Below are 21,519 nucleotides of genomic sequence, written 5' to 3' on the forward strand. Positions count from 1 at the left end.
AAGGAAGAGACAAAGAGGCATATCACTGATCTAAACAGTAGAATAAAAATGTCTTATTTGCTTTTTAAAAACCATCTGTGTCCCTCTTAGCCTCAAATAACTTGCTTATTTTCATCTAGAAGACAGAAAGAGATGGAAACACTGAAGAAGAAAAGCAGAGTGGGAAATAACATTAAGAAAAAACATGCAGGTAAAATTAATTAACAAAAAAATAAGAGGATATCAGAGTAAAAAGGTGGGAATAAAACGTAGGGAGAAGGACAAGATATTAGTTTGGGGTGAAGATGGACTGAAGGATAACATTTTCCTGAATTAAGTACCTGGATTATCCTCCATAATATTCAGAGCCTCAATAGCAGCAGCAGCTAACAAAGGAGGTAGGGAGGCAGAAAAGCAATAGCCTTGACCAGACAATCGCTACGGGAGAAAAGGAAAAAAAATAATTGATAATAAGGTAGACAATGTTTTAAAACTTAGTTCATGTACCTATTAAAAACCTCTCCTCCACACCAACAGGTACATGTAAGGATTTAAAACTAGGTCCCCAATTTATCTACAATATTTCATAGGAACCAGTTTCTGTGTAGAATGAAATACAACATAATCATCTATATCCTACTTGCAAATGGGTATTAATAATTAACTCTCACATATAAGTAATTAATAGTGCCAGACTATTTATAAAGAGATCTGTCTTACCTGATGGTCAATAATAAAAGATCTTCCACAGCAAAATCCACCAATAGAAGCCAATGAATTTTCCATGTTTGCACTAATAAGATCTATATCATCAATCTGTGAGTTAAATTAACAAATTATTAAAAGATGCTTTTGATTGCATCAAGACTATAAGTTAATTTATTAACGATACATCTTGTTTCATATTACCATGAATACTAGAGAAGATCCACCAAACCATGACATAATAAAATGAAAGTACAACTGAAATAATCACTTTAATCAGTACAGAAAGGACATTTGAGAAATTGAGATTTATGGATCGATCTGTAAATAAATTGCATACGATCTCTCTCTTCCAGGCATTGCAATGTGAAGTACACAAACAGATAAAATAAATTATTTAGATGCTGGTGACAATTCCACAATGCAGTCAGTGTGTCAGTGTCCTTCAAGAGTATAAGTAGCCCCATGTAGTCATTAGGAGGTAGAATGTGATAAAAATTAGGCATAAATCTAATTAAAATAGTCTGAATAGTAGAGGGCCAATTGTGTTATTTCACTTGTTAATTGCAAATATTTTCTTTTGGCAGGCTTCAAAAGATTTAGTCTGTAAATTAATTTAATGTAGAAGTCAATTAAATGGAAAGGATTTAACATAGGTTAAATCTGCTAATCAGATAGCAGTTGGCATGTATCACAGTAACACGGTTTCCTTTTCTAAATTAAGTTTCTCGTTTCCAAGTTTGGTGTTAAGTGAAAATAACAGGACAAAGGGGAAGACAGAATGAATTTTCTCAATTTGTTGTTTCACTTCCAAGCTGAATACAGACACTGTGAGAATGAAGTGAAAGATGCTCCAACTCAAACAGTGGCAAACAAAAAGCATTTCTCCCTTCCCCCCAGCCCAGGGGACTGTGGTAGTAAGCTGCAAGGAATAATATTTTGGATTTCCAAAGCACTCCTCAGCTGCATAAACACCATGAAAAGTAGACCCTTGGAAAAATAGTTTGGCTGAATCTGATGGTAAGGTACTATAATAACACCTTTCAAAGAACCATCAGAAGTTTTGTTATTTTCCCCCACTGGAGTAAAAGGCAAAAGAGCAAAATAGGATGGCTATGCACTGCAAGGATTTTTCTTCTTTTCTCCAAGACCTCAAATATTTCTGCGCCAGAGTGACACTTTCAACTGAACGTAACTGGAAAAGACAGTATTCATTATCTCATGGAGTGTCCAAAAATGGATAAAATTATGCATTGTAAAAATTCTTTTGTTATCTTTGTCACTAAAGATAAGTAAAACTATTTCAAGTAAACACAGGAAAGACTTCCATGACCTGAAAGCTCTGGGCTGTTAAAAAAATAATATATTTAAATACATACAGATTTTAAAACCCCCTATATTTAAATGTTGACTGTACACTGCAGAAGTATCTGTTAATGGCACAGATATTAGGAAACAATTGCACAACTTGCTTCTGTATAAATCTCTCATTCACAACAAAAAAGTACATACATTTATTCCAAAGTGCTCAGTAATTCCTCTTCCATGTGCTCCAAGGACGCCAAAGGAAAGGCTCTCCTCCAAAAATATTCTAACTTTGTATTTGTACTTCAATTTTATCTAAAACAAAGGAATTTTTATAGAATACAAATCAGAATTTGGTGACAAAATGCATTGGGGAGATAAGGTAAAGAAAGACAAGGACAGCATTCTGAATACTGCATAAAAGTCAGCTCTAGAATTCTGTTCTGTCATTATGACATTTTAAAAGCCTTCAAAATTATTCCACCATGTAATACTTAAACAAATTTCATAAATGTTCATATATTAAAAATCCTCTTGTTTTTAATAGGTTCTTAAGTACTTTCAAGACAATGCATTCTTACACCATTTCTTCAGTCATCTACAAGAATAAAGCCTGCATAAAAAGCCATTTTATGCTGAATAGCAAATATTTTCCTTGAAGTCACTATTTCTGACATTTCTGTGAAGGTTGCTTTGTATCATACAGTGTAGCTGAAAACACACTATATTTTACAGTATAAAAATTAAGACCACAGGCAGACATTATTTTTAAGTGTCAATAGCTTCAGTATCCTAATCAGAAGTTTCAAAACAAGGTTAAAGTTTGAAATCACCATTTCATGAACATGTGAGAAAGCAGGAAGGTAAACAAAAAAATTGACACAGAACTTTTCCATGTAGGCAACACTACTATTTCATTAGCCACATACTTTATATATGGTTCAAAAGGCAAACTAAAACCACTTACCAACTCTGGAAGAGGGCAAATGTCTCCTGTGTTCATATACAATCCTTCCACTACAATAAACCTTCGAGTTACACGGGCCTTGCGAGGATTCTTCAGGGAAAGATATGGTTTTAGTTTATGTTAATGGTTACTAAACAAGCAAATCTCTAAATATTTTTTTATAGGAAGATTCTTCAAAAGGGAATGGCCACTTTTTCAAATAAGCTGTTACTTAAATTTATACTTAGTATTTTTCATCTGTAAGAGAAGTTGAAATTACTCACTGGACAACATTTGACTTTTATTTATTGTGTAATAATTTCAAAGCTTTTGACTTCAACACATGATTTAAGAGGACTTGTTTTGCAACAAATCATAACCAATCCATTTGAATTTTAGGAATAAAATTCAACCACTGTAACTACAGAACAAATACCGCAAATCTTGGTCCCTATTATACTCATCATTATTCTAAACATTTGGAAGACATTTCAACAAGTGTTTTGAGCACCAGGATTCACAATGCAGGACAAACTCTTACAAGTACTGCCTTTGTAAAACACAATGCAAAAGTATTCATAACACTCATGTTACAAAGTCCTTGTCTGATCTCTGGACACAATACAGACCATTAAAATATCTCTCACTTGTTTCTGCTAAATTTCAATTGGTATAATTTCAGTTTTGCTATCTTAAATTGCGATTCCTCTGTTATTTACTTTGAATCTTATTGGTATTTTCTGATCAAGGATATCTAGTCATACTTGTTTCATTTTTCAGTTCTTGTAAAAAGATTCAGAAACATCTATTTAACTTTTCTACGTGGTAGGTACCAAACTAATCACAGTAGGCTCTACAGGCTTTACCAGCTCTAATGCTATGACCTACCCTTTTCTAGTCAGTATGTCTTAGTTATACACACATGGTCTGTATTAAGCTCATGCCTACCAATTATATGTTCACATTCAGCTAATTACAGTAAGAAACTTTAACCATGTAGCTAACTCAAAGCACTCTGCTTTAACAAACCAAATGTGTTACACAAATTAGTCTGAAAACCACATCTAAAAACTTATGTCAAGATTATCTGACAAAATGTATTTTCCATTAAGGTACATTAACTAGTATGTTATCTATAGATCTGCTATTAATCAGATCAGTTAGTGATGTAAAACTGATGGACAGTTTATCTACTTTACTTTTTCTAGGTCTTATCACAAAATCAGCATTCTTTAAATTGTCTGTGACTTGCCAGCATTCTGCGAACAAACCATACAATCATGATAGCTACTCAGTTAATTCTTTTAAAATTCATTTAATCAAGTTATCTGTACTTTCCAATCCTGGTCTTAGTAATTGCTTTTGGACATCCTCTTGCATTACTACCAGAATGAGAAGAAAGCCATCAAACTGAGTCAAATTTTTCATGAGAGAGAACATCTTAAGAGTTGAATGCATGATAGGGGAGGACTGAGAAAAAAATGAACCATATTGATTCTCTAAAGGATTAGCCATTTTTGTGCTGATCTTACAGTGTGGCATTCACAGTGATAGTTAACTTGCATGACATACTAGGTAAATACAGTTATATAAATTTCTCAGAGATACAAAAACATCTCTTCAATAGTTTTTAAAGAAAAGAAAAACATTATCTCACATCAGTCATCTGCCTGTAAATATATTTCTCTGTTACTAATGCCTGTGAGCTCAGTTCAAAGAGTTAAGAAGACAAATGCAAATAAATACTTTTATTAAAAAATTATCTGAATTAAATAAGCAACATTAACTGCTCAATAGAACTTATGAAAACCAAGTAACTGCCTTTAAGCATTACATCCATTCAATTGCACGACTCAGTAAAAAATGTGGGGGAGGTGGCACAAAAGAGTACAAATATTTCTTCAAAGGAATGGTACCTTTTGATCTTCAGTCTCTTGTTCTTTCAACAGTCGTTCAAGGTCAGCCATATCATTATGCTTAAATAACTTGATGTTACTACGAGATGCTTGTAATCCCTTCTGAATAGCAAAGCAGGCAGCTTCATCTCTGTAAATATAGCAAACTCTTCTAAGTTTGTTAAACACAGTGCAATTATTCAAAGAAAGCTGGTTATTAGGACTTGTCTTTCTTTTGAGCAGATATTTGTACTTAGGTGTAGACAAAACTAGACGTTTTAAAGCACTGTAATTTTATTGCCATTTTGAAAACTCATTTCAAAGCTTCTCAATTTGAATTACAGACACTAAAAGCAAGCCAGCAGGTTTTTTGTTTTGGTTTTTTTTTTTTTGCTTTTTTGTTTGTTTTTTTTTAAATCTACACTCATCCTTTTGCTTGTATGAGACAGCAGTTTAAGCACAGCATTCCATGGACCATGTAGAATACCCCCGTAATCATCCCAGAAATCTCTCACTTCTTTGCTCTGGGTCTTAGGAAAAAAGTGCAAAGATGTGCCTGTAACATTTACTGTAGTCCTCCAAATACTCAAAATGTCCATTTTAATGTCCTTTGAGAAATAGTATCTCCGTATCCAAAGAACATTTTTAAGTGCTCGAACAGCAAAATTCCAACAATGCTGGGGTATGCAATTTCACAGCTGCTTAGGTGAATTAATCTTGTATAAGTGGCAACTAAACCAAACCTGTAAATGCAGTAATTTCAACTGCTTTCAAATAGAGTTAGATCTTTTGTCAATGAGAAGCTGAAACAGTATGACAAAACTAAATCCAGGGTACAGTGGCATCCTTGAGTAGTGTGTGCACAATCTGGGCATTTGTCTCAAAAACACTGATCCAGAAGATAATAAAAGACAATCAAAAAACATTATTGAATTATGAAATAACTTCTGTAAAGAGCTCAAATAGGTTTCAAACCTTGCACCTAGAAAAGAGAGCACCAAAGAGACATTTTAGCAAGTACAAAAGTACCATTGTGCTGTAATTTAACCACAGAAGGCAGCTGAGCCCCACATTGACACTCACTCCCTGTTTCCAGGGGAAAAATGCATGGGGAAAATCCCTGTCTAAAAACCAAATGCATTGATAGAAATTAGCAGGTATTATATTTGAAAATATTTCTTCATATTTTTGATAAATGTTCAAGCTAACCATTTGCAAGTCATAGAAACACTGAGGCTATTAAAGACCTAAGGCACTGAAAGAATTAGAGGACACAAAAAAATCCATCAACTCTTACTAAATCCAAACCCTCTTCGGCGCAGTAAATTGAGTATTGCTACATTGTTTCTCTCAGCTATTGAATCTTCCCTAGACAAATCATGACTAGCTATTCTTAGGTACCAGATACTGGACCTGCCAAATCATTTATTTGCTTCTGCATAGCTATTCTTCTGTTACTTTATTATGCAACAATATTTATCCAACTACTCCGTTGCAAATAGACATGAGAGGCTTTTCACCTCCAGCTCTTCTGGAAGAAAGGTGAAAAGCCAGCAGCAGACAGGAGAAAAGCAAGTGTAACTGTATAATTTAAGAAGAAAAATAATTACTAGAATTACATTAGTATTTGAATGCACAAGTTATTTTGCTTCTTTTGCAGCTGAGTGCCCACATCTGAGCTTTCACAATGAATGCACTAACTCATTTGTAATATTTGGCACAGAAAAAATATTTGAACTTTGTACACCAAAATGTACTACTTGATCAAAACCAGCAATATTTTATATTTTTCAACAATATGTTTAGCAATCATTAAAATAAGAAGAAAACAATTAGAAAACAATACTTACACAAACACAATGTCCCCTCTCTTTGAATATGCAGGGATAGCACTGGCAATTGTTGCAAATCCATATGAGTATATAATAGCTTCCTCTGTCCTCATGAATTTTGCTAGCCGTTCTTCTAATTCTAAGTGCACATCTATTTGGGAGAAAAATCAAAAATCTATTAGATAGCTAGCTTGTTTTCATACAAAAAAATCTGTCCTTACTTTTAGAAATCATCTAATTGGAGTAAACAGAACATTTATGTGCAGGAATAGTATTAAAACAAGTAACTTCCAAATCCTGGTTGCAACCATTCCAGCTTCACTTAAACTGACAAGTCACTTATTAATCACAGGTTTTGACAGATCTGAAAATATTTATGCAACATGTTTCTCTAATGTTCTTACACCAAAGTTGTTAAAATCTACTTGTGACTAGATCAAAAATGATGCAGCATTCTTGGACTGCGACTAGAGAGTGCAGTTAGTACAGTCAGGAAACAAATTATGTCATTTATAGCAATTAATGAGGTCCTGTTGGCAAACCATCAGTCCTTCCAAGCTGATGCTTCCCCTATATAAACACAGCTATCATTATAACAGAATACTGCTCTTGTCAGACTACAAGTCATAAACAATTTCCCACATTCTAGCCCATTGAAAAGGTCACACCTCCAAGCCAGAGATTATTCAGCCTTAAGATACACTGACCAATCAAACACACACCATTTCCCAAACCAATTTGGTCAAAGTGACGCATATCAAAAATTAAAATATTAAAAATTGTAATACCACATGGTGATTGGATTGTTGCTGCAGAAAGTTAACCACAACATTAAGTATTCTGCCTAAGCAAAATAACCTGTATCAGACAAACTGTTATTATCATTGTCTAACACTATTGCCACTATCTGCTTCTGCTAGCAATAGACAGATAATTATGCCTTTTGTCAACTGGAAATAAATAAGATCAAATGCAAACAGAGATCATTACTGTGTGATTTGAAAGACCACTCGTGGCCAAGTGTTTCGTTTTTGCAATTACTGGAAGTTTACTGAAACTAAAATCAAATAAAGCAACATCAGTTATATGTACAGATTCTTCCAATAGACTGTGAGGTATAGTTATCAGTGTTGGCTCTTTCTTAGCAGACACCAACAGAAAGGGTGCAGAAAGGAAGGATATCGTATAAATCCAAATTTTGCCATACTAAACATATCTAGCATAATCTTTCCCCAAAAGGACACAGCTATCTGACATATTTATTAATTAAGGGAAAGGGTATTTATTCAAAAACAACAGCCTCCAATCACAGCAAAAACAATTTTATCCATAGCACGCAAAATATAAATCCTCAGCAATCCTTTCCTAATGTTCACCTGGGCATTAAAAAATGGACCAGAAAGAAATTGTTTTTCCCACTGCTTTTAAATGAAAACAGTTAACCACTCATTATTTGGACTATTTTGATACACTAGATATACCAAATGTTCAGGGATATCTAGAATAGCCTTTCCTCTATAAAGACTTCAGAAGGGAGGATATTGACTGGAATTCTCATCTTCTTTCTGACTGAGATTGCAAATAGTCCATTTCCAGAATATTTGCGTCTTTTTCTTGTGTCATTTCTGCATGGACTTCAGAATCAATAGACAATCTTCAATCAGGCTTCCAAACAGGTGGGATGACCTTTGATTTATTGAAAGAAAAGTCCAAAAAAGATCACCAATAACAAAATTTTGAAAAAAATACATTGGCCACAAAGCATTTAAAATACGGAATATAAACAACATTCAATCCAAAGTGTTTCTTTTTGAAGCCTCATCAGTAGAGAATAAAAAATTAGGGGAAATAAGAACTGAACTACTATTTTTGAGTGGTCAGCTATTGATACCTAATGAAGAAAAATGTTTTGAGGGACCACTTACACAATTCAAGTGAAAAAGATGACAAGATGACCACTGCTCAAAATCAGAACTTGCATCCTTTTCACTGAGCCTTACTCAGGAACAATCACCATTACCCTAAGCAAGGTCTAGGCAAAAAACAGTGGACAAAACAAATATTGTCAGGAAGGGCAGCTAACGAATATATTCAGATTTGTGCTACAGAAAAGAGTTTTGCAAACCTAAGTAAATTTTGCCAAGGGCAAGAATACATAAGTTCAAAATGACACACACTTGGCCTATCATTACATAAGGGTATGAATGCTTTGTTTAACCATGAAGTTGAAAAGTGCTAAAACAATACTAAGGTTTCATCATGATAAAATCCAAATACTATCTGACTGTCCTTTATTGCAATGATTTGCTTTAGTCTGATTACTCTGCTTTGATTGGCTTAGCCTAAACGAAACTGCAAACACCACATGAAGTACATTGGCACAGAGGGAGACAACACTGAAACATCTTTCTGTGCAATTATGAAATGTTAATAAAGCTAATATTGTTAATAACTGTTATGAAATGCCTGTTTAATGCCTGTTTAGTGTATGCTCACGTGGAAGTCAAAAAAAAAGAAATGAGAATTAGGGAGATAATACCCACAAATATGCAGGTGTATGTAAACATACAAATATTTCATGCTCGTTACAGAATAACGGCACAGATACATATTTCAGGGATACAAGACAAAATAAAAAATGTCTTACAAGGGACTCACTAAATCTGTTTATTACCTTCAAAGTGGCACAGATATGAAGAACCAAATCTCCATTCAAAATAAATTACAACACAGTATCTACATTTCAAATACAGAACTCTAATATTTGTATGAAATATCAGCTCCAAAGAGGGGATAAATCTGAGCAGTAACAACAAACAACCAGCAGTTAATTTCCATACAGGAATGTAAGAGGAAACTATGTATAGTTTTGCACAGAACATGACCCATTTACCAAAGTCCCAGTACATGAAAAAATGTGTGACATGTTTAAGGCACACGATACAAAAAGTGACGCAATGATGTTTCTTCTCATAGATTCATAATCCTGCCACACTAAAGTTAGGTGAAAACAGGAAAACAATTTCAGATTGAACAAGCAGCGCAAGAGTCTGTCTACCGTTTAAAATGGAGCCTCCATGATTTTTTATGTAAAAGATGTTACCTCAAATGGACGAGTATAATATCACTTCTTCTCTACTGATGTGAAGTAGTAATGCCATAGATTAGATTCCTTGATTTGTGAAATGGAGCACTTACTGAAAAAATTCAGGAGCCAATGAATAGCAAAAGCTATAGTTAACGTTTTACGATTAGCCCTCAAAAAATGCAGGAAACAACCCGAAGAATCTCTCACTTATCAGAAAAAAAAATCAAATTTAACCTGTCTGCTTCAAACAATTACTAGAAACAAACTAACTGAAACACTTCATAAAATTTAAAATCAGCTTGGATTCAAAAGGTGATTATTATTCCACAAGGTTTTATGAGCACTTCACTGTTTTGGAGGGAAGGGAAAGGCCTATGTGAATTCCAACAGACCACTGTTGAACAGTGATCACTGAGGGAATCTAGTTTCCTATAAGCTCTTTCTGTACTAATCAGTGGGCCACTAGTATACTAATTAGAAACAAATTATGGTTCTAAGCTAATGAACAATTTCTTATTTTTATATCAAGATTCAACCCTGTTCTGATAGATAGATTTATACCATATCAAATTAGGCATAGCAACTAATTGATCACTTATGGAACTAGTTTGACTAACCAAGAAAAGCTCAAGCTTGTCTTGAATTCGAATCAAGGCTACAGGAAGCTAACTCTATGAAATAATTTGAGTATAGACCCCCTCTGAATGCCATCATCTCTGGGGAGAGACTAGAAAGTTCACAAAATGCACCAATGGTTTAAGCTTGTAACTGTGCAGCAATTAATGTATAACTCTTTGGTTTACATGCAATATTTAAAAATATAAGTGCCAGTGAAGAACTATGTCCAGAACCCATTACTTAAGAACTTGCAACTTCTTAAAAAGAACCAAAAAAACCCTTTCCTTAGTAACACCTGCACAGGGTATCAGTAGAGGAAAACTTCATCCTGGCTACAGCATTAGTCGTCAGAGAAGCGGTCATAGCAGTTATCGCAGAAATCAGACTGCCCCCTTGTGGTGCCTGTAGAAAGTTTAATTCGCGCTTACATTTACACTTCCAGTCACTGTGAATTAATAAATTCACAGAATCACAGAAATTCTAGGTTGGAAGAGACCTTTAAGATCATTGAGTCCAACTCATGTTCTAACACCTCAACTAGATCATGGCACCAAGTGCCACAATTCTAACAGGTTTATTTTCTCTTTCTACTATGGTTACCAGAACTAGAATAGATTATAAAGTTTGCAATTCTTTTCAAAGACCAGCATTAGAAAGAGTAAGAAAAGAGATAAAATAATAAGAAACAAAGCCAGAAAGAATAAACGCTGCTAATCCTCAACTAGAGTAAAATGTGCGTTAGAGAACAACTGTTCTTTAGAGCAACAGGAATAACTTTTTGCTTATATATTGGACTATTTTGACTGGCTTACCAAACTACTCTGAACATCTTTAAAGGCAGATCTAAGAAAGTTACTCACCAAAAGTACCATAGAATCCTCTGGGTCCACAAGTGCCAACACCGTATTTCTTCAGAGAAGCCTGGGCTGCACTCTTTGATAGGAAAAAATTACGTGAAATGTTTCTACATTAGTTTTCCTATACACTTCACATTGACAATTTGACACTAATGTACAGAGATGACTTTTTGTATCATGTAAGATGACCCGCTTCACAGAAAGTATAATAATGTACTGAATTCTCTCTGTAACTACTTTCACCTCAAAACTACTTTAGATGACTGTTTAAGCACCACTCATTCTAATATTTAAGGATATTAAATACTAACCTAACTTGATAATCAACTAGGTGAGCAGTAAGTACACCAGATTAAACTTCACTAAAAACAAAACTTGACTAGCACAACATTACGAGATTTATAATCTTACTTTCTGCTTTAGCAGTACATGTTATTGATGAAGTTCAAGCTTTCAGTATTCTTTATCCAGAAATAACATACAAAGTAAAAGAGGAATAATCACACAAATAGAATAACTGGAAGGAAGAACTCACCTTAACTTTTTCATTATTCAAAAGTCCAAGGAAGTTAAATGATGCAAAGTTTATGCATTCCTTGCCATTAACAGTGATTATGTGGGTGGGAGGACTGAAAAAAAAATTACAGACCTATTGTTATGAATGAAGAGTAGTCATTTTCATAAACAGTTAATACAGGAGTTCTGTTTTCAACAATAGAAGGCACACAGGTTTTTCAAGATTCCCTCTTTCTACGACTTCTGTTGCAGATGCCAAACAGTATTTAAGTTCAATGTCCAGACACAAATATACTCAACAAAACCTATATTCCTGTAATTTAATAAAGAAACTGTAAATAGTTTCTTGAGATATTTAATGATTCCTTGCTGAAAACTTAATTCATAGAAAGATGACCCCTGAAGAAATACATAAAACTTCTCTTCTAAAAGCAAAGCGATATCTATATTCAAGAAGTACTAAAAATGAAAAGGATATCTCATTGCTCTTACTTCCAAATGAAAAATTAATTCAAAATCAGTGTTTTTGTCATAAAGTAACCCCAGAATACCTATCTTCTACTGATATGGCTATTGAAATATAGGCAGTAGCTGTAAGCAGGTGAAACTATTGTATTAGCTGTCATCTCAAGTTTCAAATTCGGTTTTATCTATAACGGTTTGAGTAATTCATGTAATCGGGAAACAGAGAAAGTTTGAAAACACACACTACTATCAAATGAACAAGAGTATAATATACATGAAGCAAAGGGCAAAAAATTTCTGCCCTAAAAAATTGTGATTTAGGTAAACAAAAACAAACAAAAAAATTGGAATAAGTAAAATATTAATCCCTTTAAATACAAGCATCATATCTGTGTACTGTGTTCTATAAGCAAACCTCTTTTGGCAATTATACACATCAATACATCAATACAATAAGTTAAACATTTTCCATTTATCACTTGGAGCGTTAAGTCTCAAATCTAAGCCAAATACAAACTCCTATGTCTGCCCACTTCTATACCTGCTGTCAAATATTACAGATGAGATTCCATGCTATGCCTCAGACACAGTAATTTCCACAAGCTTTTCCAGTGTGGAAAACTAGCATTGGGCAATTTTCTTCATCAAAATTAAACAGGGCCACTCTAATTTCAAATGCCTGTGCACAGCTGTTCCAAATCTCGTGGCTGACAATATTTCAATGGGTACATTTGGTGTGCAGAGCAAATAACTTTTAAGTCCAAGCTATTCACTGCAAGTTAAGAAAAACTCTGAACTGCCTGAACTTCACTTTAAAAACTCCATGATCTTGTGTTATATCTGTTCACTTGACAAAATTCAACACATGTTGATTCAACTAAACAATTGCAAAAGTTTACTACACAGCTTTACAAAGCTTTCTACTAACACAGTGCACATTCATCTTTTGAATGCTGAACGTGTCCCCACAAAGGAGCTGTCCTGCATTACAGCAGTGCATCTTCTGCACAGTAGTAGCATGATAGAAATGTGCAGCAAACTGTCTTGGGGAACTGACTGCCATTAAAAATATACCTGGATATGTTCCTCTGTCTAGCTCATCAATGAGCCGTACCAAAGTCTGGATGTCCTAATGAGTGAAATAATTACTTCGTTTCACAGATGTTCACCAGAGCAGACCTGTACATATATATACATTTCGTCACTAACATGAGATTCAGTATATTCCCAGCATACTATCAAATTTGGTAAATTTACAACAATTTCCCTCACAGCTCCATGTCTCAAACCTAGAAAACACACCAATATTCACCAATAACTTGGCTGTTATAAAGCCATAGCCCTCATGAAAACTTGGCCACCCCTTTCTATCAGAATTTTACCCCAACTTCTAAAGAAACAATAACAAAAACATAAATGGATAAGGGTATTTCAGTGAATAATTTATATAATATATAATAATACATAAAGCATTGATATTGACCGCATCATAAACCCTGCCTTACAACAAGAGTAAGTCTTTGGAAAAGGAAAACCCTGAACCATTTATTTTTTTATCTTTGCATGTATCTCCCTTCCCCTAGTGTAACCGCATTAGGTATCATAGTTAGGAACAACAGTTATGAGATACTGAATGATCCAGCTTAAACAGTAAATTAAAATATCATTTCAATCTATATTCAAAGAACATGCAAGCTACTCCTTTAGAAATCTTTTAAGGACTGAGAGCATGTCCACTATTCTTGGGCCTGTCACTTAAGTGTTTCATATATTGAAAAAATCAGTCACAGAAGAAAACAAAGTTATGAAGGTACTGATGATGTGACTTCTACTTTAAAGCAGAAGAATTACCATGAAAATTTTTCAGATGTATTGTTCTACAAAGCAGATTTACATTTTCTGAGTGAGATCTCATACAACTAAGCTATTTTGCATGGATTAGTTCTGAGAAAGGCTACCACAAGGAGTAAGTAATTTCCGAACTGCTGAAAGCTGTTGTGGGTGCCTTCTTCAGCACTGGTTCAAGATGGACCACTTTTATGATTAGGACATGTCTGAGGTTTTGGCTTTCCTCTTCATTTCGCAACATTACTTGACTATGCAAAAGGAGAATATGAATGCAGGGTACAAAATGCACAGCCTGCTGAGGGAGGAGAAAATCTGCCTTACACACGGAGCAAGTCAAAATTTTTACTGAAATACTTCATTTTTTGTAGTGCTTATGAGCTTTTATAATCCCGAAATATTACCGTAAACACACAGTATTTTAAAGATAAATGAGAGCTGTGAGACAGTAGAACAGGCTGCCCAGAGAAGCTGTGGATGCTCCATCCCTGAAAGTGTTCAAGACCAGACCGGTTGGGGCTTGGAGCAACCTGATCTAGTGGAAGGTGTCCAAATGGCAACAGTAGAAATGAGATAACCTTTAAAGGCTCCTTCAAATATAAACTGGTTTATGATTAGGAGTTTTGTATATCATCATCCATTATAGACATTAAGACATGAAAAGAATTGAAAGGAGACTACCTCAATAGATAGAGTCTCCCTAAAATACTAGTAAAAAAAAGGGGAAATGCTCTTGATCATCTTGAGATGACATCTGAATTATTTTTCTTCCTGTATTAACTCTGAAATATGTTTTAACTTTACAGTCAAAGCTACAGTCTACAGCTGTTGAGCAACTTGTGGGCAAGTAGTCAGTTGGCAGCTTAAATATTACAAGACAAATGTCAAGTTTTCCCTATAGCCACTGTTGAGAATAATGGCCACAACACATTAACATTCTGTCACAATATATTTCCTAGCTATAAGCACTAAAAAGTTCTAATAATTTAAACATTTCCTGAATCACTCTAAAAGATGTATTTGTTCTATTTTTTTAAACAGTCAACACTTCTTTTAGCTCTACAGTACAGCTTGTTTCAAAATTCTGAAAAATAACAGAAGAATTGTTCACATCACAGTTAATTAAAACTGGCATCACTTTTCCATGGCACTTCTCTGTGGTAGTGGAATCATCAAAATGGACCTCACTATGACACTAAATTATTTCAAATCATTCGTGTAAATAGAAGGATATTACGAATTCTTACAAAGTAAAAGCTAGTGAAGAGCAAATCTGAAGATTGTAAAAAGAAGCTTCAAAGCAATTTCTGAAATAATGAGACTCTTGCTTAAATCATCAGACATTTTAAAAGCCTTGTAACACAAGAAAGCAACACTGAGCCATAAATTTCCTCACAAAACAGCTTTACCAGACAGCATTTCCTATTCTGATTGTCCAAAGAAAAACAGCTTTTCATTAAGTGTGTGCTGGGCTTGGGGTAGAGTCAATTTTCTTAACAATGACTGCTGGTATGGGGCTGTGTTTTGGATTTGTGCTGAACACAGGGTTGATAATATAGAGATGACTTTGTTATTGCTGAGTAGGGGCTTACACACAGAGCCAAGGCCTATTCTACTTTTCATACTGCCATGCTAGCAAGGAAGTTAGAAGTGTATGGGAGTTTGGGAGGAGACACAGCCAGGACAAACTGACCAAAGGCTCCATCCACATGACATGCCCAGTATATAAAATGGGGGAAAGAAGGAGGAAGGAGGGCACGTTTGGAGTGATGTCATTTGTGCTCCCAAGTAACTGTTATATGTGATGGGGCCTCCCTGCTGTCCTGGAGACGAACACCTGCCTGCCCATGGGAAGCACTGGATGAATTCCTTGTTTAGCTTTGCTTGTTTGCTTGTTTTGCTTTCCCTATAAAACTCTTCATCTTAATTCATGACCCTTCAAATTCTCTACCCAGTTCCTCTGGTGGGGGAGTGAGTGGCTGGATGGGGTTTGGCTGTTCGCTAGGGTTAAACCAAAGAAAAGTGCCAAGCGGCTACACACAAAGTTCTTTAAAGTGATTAGTGATTATGTAAAAAAGTAGTATCCACCTTTGCAGGTCTAAGTCTGTGTTTTCAGGAAATATGAAACAAATTAATACAAAACAATAGAGAACTACAATGAAGGCAAAGATAGAACATTCCTTTTCCCACCCCCAATACTGGAAAAAAGGAACCAAACCAAAGACAACATTTAAACTAAGAAAGATTTTCTTAGTAAATACTCTTGATAATGTTACAAACCCAAGACGTCTTCAGAGACAAATTCAGTCCTGCTCTCTCAAAGTGCAATTCATTTATTAAAGGTTTTAAGGATATGGAGATACTTAATGAGCAATATGCTGCTGAATACGGATATCAAGTATTTGAGTCAAAATAAGTAAACAGAATTTATTTTGGTTATATTTACCCTGAAACAATGTTGTAATTGAGAGCTGGGTGATCTTTTGGCACAGGAGGTACAAGAGGCTCTGGCTGCCATTCCTCAATCAACTCTTCTTTTTCCTGATCAGGAGACAAGAAATACTGTTTGATAAGGGATTCCCCTAGAAAATATATTATGTAATTATAAGCAGTTGATAACAATTGTATTCAAAATAATGTATACTAGTACATGCCATCTTTCTGAGACACTTAAAATTGGTATTATCTCAGAATCTTTAAATGCGAGGCCCACAATTATGAAAACAGAAAGAGCATAAGATATAAAGAAACACAGACCAGATGTGTCTGTGTATTAAAGATCTTACACTATAACCAAGAGATGAGATACTAACATGACATCCCTGCCAAATTTTAATCAATACTGTTCTATTCAACCTGTTAAATATGAAAATTCTCCTCTACAGTTTATGCAACTGAATATGAATTACATAAAAATTTTATATAGGTTGCCTCAATTTACATTCTCAAATCTTCAACAGTGCTGTTTCAACAATAATGACATAAAAATATTTAGCAAAGTAACAAATATGTGAGAAGGATACACTGGAGAAAAACTGTCAAATGCTCAAGAAAAGGTAACAACAACTACTAAACGACATATTCTACACCTAACTATGGAGGAATACTGAGGTCACATTAATTTTCAAAGTAGTACCTAAATTCAGGTTAATCTTAGAGTGGAACCATAACCGTAGCCTAAGAAAGAAAATTACGTCTTCTCAACATTAGTGGGCATCTCTGTACCATATTACTGTCTGGGTGGAAAATAAAAAATCAAAGACATAATTTTACACCAAGGGTGCTAATCCACCACATTGCAAGCCAGCAGCTGCTACTGTGCAGTCCTCTCCCATCCAAACCTTCCTGTTTCTTGTGCTAGCAGAAGCAGTTAAAACAACAGACAAAAGCCTCATTCAGATCCAGATGAAAACTAAGTCAGCAAAAGCAGGACGGGATATATATCTAAACTAGAACCCACAAGAGTCTCAATCTCAGCCTAGACTATTGGGATGCTATTGGGAAAACACACCCTGTGTTGCAGTTGCCCAGCAGTATCTTATACCTTTCCAAAAGAGCTCAAAAATACCTCTGACAATCAAAAAGCAGGACATATGTTCATGCAGCCTTCACTCTGCTCCTGCAGTAGCTGTCAAAAGGCCCCAAATCCCTAATGTATAGTGTCTCTAGAATCAAGAGTTTTGCATTCATTTTGGAGCACAGGGTTGTTGGCTGGTGTTGTGTTTCATTTTGGTTTGGGGCTTTAGCAGGGGAGATTTATTGGGTTTTGTTTTTATTAGGCAGCAGAATAAATCAGGTGAGAAGTGGGTGCAGCCTGCCTGTCAGTTATGGAAGAATAAATAAGAAGAGCTTTGTTTGACATCAAATGCCTTAGAGAGAAAGACTTCAGGTCTTTCAGGACTACGTGGTACTTCTTCTGTTTGGGACCTGAACACAGAACATTTTAATAGCTTTAAGGCAGAGCAGGCAACATAAAATTCATTTACTTCAAAGAAAGCAGAACTAAAAGTGTGTAGGCATGTACTTAGCTTTTTTCATTAAAGTAAAATTTTTGAGCTAAGTGTGCAAAATATTATCAAACAGCTTAGCTGTTGAGGACACAAGCTCAATTAAAATACTTTTGTCAAGGAGTTTAGCAGAAAGAAAAAAAGTATGTATAGATGGACACTGCAACTACAATAAATTAGCACATTCCAATTACAGTTAAGATCTATGAACACAAAGATAACAAGCAATTCCTAATTAGTATTCCTATCCCCCACTCACATTCATTTCTAAGAAGTTTCTACTCTTCCCTTTAAAATCTTTGCCGCACACAAACTGAACAGCACAGGTTACAAGCCACAAATGAGATATAGCAACACCCTAATTTTTCTCTTCTACTGTATATTCTCTTAGAATATACAGGAGAAATGTAATTGTCCTTTCAAACAACATAATTTCATTAATACTAGCTAACATTCGTTCTCCTCATCCATTACACAACATTTCGCTTTTTCACGGACATAGACAAACATTTGCATACTCACATCTTATGTCATCTGTTTCCACTAGCTCTTAGCAGAGATGGGGACTAGAGACATTGATGATTAAAACAGGCATTGCTCTCAATCTAAAAAGCCACCCACCACTGCTGACTAGCCACTGCAAACCCTTTCCTCCTTCCATTCACCAAATACCTCACTACACGGGCCTGCCCTTCTCACTGTTCACGATAAACACGACCATCTTCCTCTCAACAAAAAGACAGGGCAGAAGCAGACTTTCATGTAGCAACCTAACATCAGAGTACTTTTATCTTTTACCTCCTAAAAAGATAAAATTTCACACCAATATACTAAATAAAAGTTAATTTTCAAACATAGAGAGAAACTATCTTTTAAATTCACATTGTAATGTCCTCAATACGTATTTGATTTGCATATTTCTCCTTAGTTTGTTGCACTGAAGACATTCACCTGATGAAGAGAATGAACTCAAAACTTTGTTTCCACTTTCTTGGACTGCAGTGTACGTGAACTCATCCCCCAACTTTTCCTCTTGCCCTTTTATAATTACTTTTAATTTGTATAAGCAATAAATAAACATAACATTAAAAACTGTATATCTTGTATTTTATAGCTAATACATAACAAACATGAAAATATAATCTCTAAAATGCTTATAACTATATCTTATAAATTACAATATACATACCTTTTTATACATTTAGCTTTAGGCTTTCTGGCTCTCTGAAGCCTAATCCTACATGCAGTAGAATCCTGAATTCATTTGTGCACATTTACACATAAAAATATCTAGAATCTGCTTTTCTAAATACACACAGATACCCACCCATACATATACAATGGTTTTGGGTGGTTGCATTCTACTGTGGATTTTACTTTTTAATTGCCATATACCTTGGGTAAGGAAAATATTAGGGTGTAAACACATTCAACCCAAATTATTAAAAAAAGTTGCCTTGTTTACCCACGTTCTTAAGAAAAGCTAGCAATTCTGTTTATGAAAACAGTTCTTAGCTAGCATTAGTGTTCTGAAACGATATCACACATACATAATCTGCATTAATATCAAAGTATTAATAAAACTTTTTATTTACTGGTCCTCAAATAAGTCTTTAATTTCACAGTATTTCTAGACTCATGTTACCTAATGGGATAAACTGGCACAAATAATGGGCATGCCAGTCAGAAATTTCTTTCTTTCAAAGTATTTATGTATGCCCATACATAAGAGAAATTGTACCTACCTAGGGAGTCTCAGCTCAGAATTACTGAAAACCTTAACAAAAGCAGACTACTTCTGCTATTCCCTATAGAACAACATCTGATTAGTCTATGCTGTACCTGCAAAACAGCTCTCAAGGTCAATGTATTTCTCAGCCACACATTAAACATTTGTCCCCAATTTTCCAGCCTCCTGACTAGTATCACTCAAATAAAATGCATCCCACATTACTACTGCAATTACTAGTGGAAATTCTAAAACCAAAGAAAAAACTATTCCTCCCATTTGCAAATGGGAAGATGTGACTCTTAGTAAGTACTTCAGAGATTTTGAGAGAAAAGCTCAGTAACATTACCATTTATTGCAGAGTGAAAGACAAACAGACCTGTAGGGCAACCAACCTTCCTTTCACACATAGCTAAATGCTGCCATGCAAACTTCTACAGCCCACTCCAGTCCTCATTGTCACTTTGTCACTTTCTACACATTTTACTTTGTGTGAAAGCCCATAAGAATCTATGTCTAGCACCCTGTATAGCCATAGACTTATTTATGTGTACTAAAACACTGAACTATCAGGAACTTACAGTATCAAAGAAGCACTCCACCTTTTTAGTTAAAGATTTGGGAGATAATGTTTTCTAAAAGAAGCAGTAGGAATACTTACAAACACTATTACCAAAGCATAAAACTTGGCCAGTTGAAAGGTGATTTCTGCACTGGATTTCACACTTAACTGAGCTAACACATGCTACACATTTAACTGAGCCTAGAATCCACTATCAGGGTGGATTTCTTCATGATTTTAGAAGCATGACTCCTAAGTGCACTAGGTTGCACAATATATAATTTCCTTCTTGTTCCCCAGGACTGACTTGTCCTAACAGATCACTAAGATGGCTGTGCAGTAATTGTATTCTTTAATATTTATTATGTGGAGCCAGCTCTGCTCTGGCAGCATTCCCAACAATAACTCACAAAGGAACTTCCAGTACCATTGCATGAGTGGCTGGCACAAAAGCAGTGTGTGCTCTATAACCTGAGCAGGCCTGTCTCCAGTGGCTGTACCTGAGTAAGCTGGTATTTCTTTCCAATGTGGTAAAGTCTGGACACCACAGCATGACTCAAACTAGAAGGAGACAGAAAGCAAACCAGTAGCAGTCTCCTCGCTGAACAGCTGGCATGTTTCTACATGTAGATGAACACACACACAGAAGTCTGGCTGTATGGGATCCCGTATTGTATGAACCAGACTGGCCTGGGTCTGGCTGTGATGGTGGGAATTTCCCTCATAGCAGCTCACACAGCGCTGCGGCCAAAACAGTGTTGGTAAAAGACTAAAGTTGTATTTCTTGCTGAACAGCCTTTGCACAGTCCACACTCTCTTCCCAGAGTGAACAGACTGTTGCATGCCTGAGAGATTGTGAAAGAACAAAATCAGGTTTGTACTAATGAAAATTAGATTTCATACTGTATGATGTCACACAGCAATAAAAAGGAGAAGAGAGGCTTTAAGGAATTTAGTCACCTTTTGCTTGGGAACTGTCTGATATCGGTCCACCCACTGGAGGTGGTGAGTGCAACATCAGTTGTCTTGTTTTCTGTCTTTTTACACTTTCCTTTGCTTATTCAATAATTCTACATTCACTCGCAAATTTTCTTGCTTTTACTCTTCCTTTGCTTTGAGAGCAGTGTTCAAGCCCACTGGGGTTAATCCACAACACAGACTAGTGCAGAT

At 35.2% G+C, this 21,519-nt stretch overlaps 1 protein-coding gene across 1 annotated transcript in view; it reads right to left on the minus strand.

The window, feature by feature from the left end:
- Window positions 1-21,519, minus strand: part of SPTLC1 (serine palmitoyltransferase long chain base subunit 1) — a 34,149-nt gene that overhangs the window by 8,088 nt on the left and 4,542 nt on the right. The window contains exons 3-11 of the mRNA XM_064736091.1: window positions 16,498-16,592; window positions 11,761-11,854; window positions 11,229-11,301; window positions 6,681-6,813; window positions 4,852-4,981; window positions 2,957-3,046; window positions 2,197-2,304; window positions 700-795; window positions 321-417 (exon numbers count right to left, since the gene is read on the minus strand). Of these exons, the coding sequence (XP_064592161.1) occupies window positions 321-417; window positions 700-795; window positions 2,197-2,304; window positions 2,957-3,046; window positions 4,852-4,981; window positions 6,681-6,813; window positions 11,229-11,301; window positions 11,761-11,854; window positions 16,498-16,592 (916 nt within the window). The remainder of the gene's footprint in view (window positions 1-320; window positions 418-699; window positions 796-2,196; window positions 2,305-2,956; window positions 3,047-4,851; window positions 4,982-6,680; window positions 6,814-11,228; window positions 11,302-11,760; window positions 11,855-16,497; window positions 16,593-21,519) is intronic.

This window comes from Zonotrichia leucophrys, chromosome Z (genome assembly GCF_028769735.1).
Source record: "Zonotrichia leucophrys gambelii isolate GWCS_2022_RI chromosome Z, RI_Zleu_2.0, whole genome shotgun sequence".
Taxonomy (NCBI): domain Eukaryota; kingdom Metazoa; phylum Chordata; class Aves; order Passeriformes; family Passerellidae; genus Zonotrichia; species Zonotrichia leucophrys.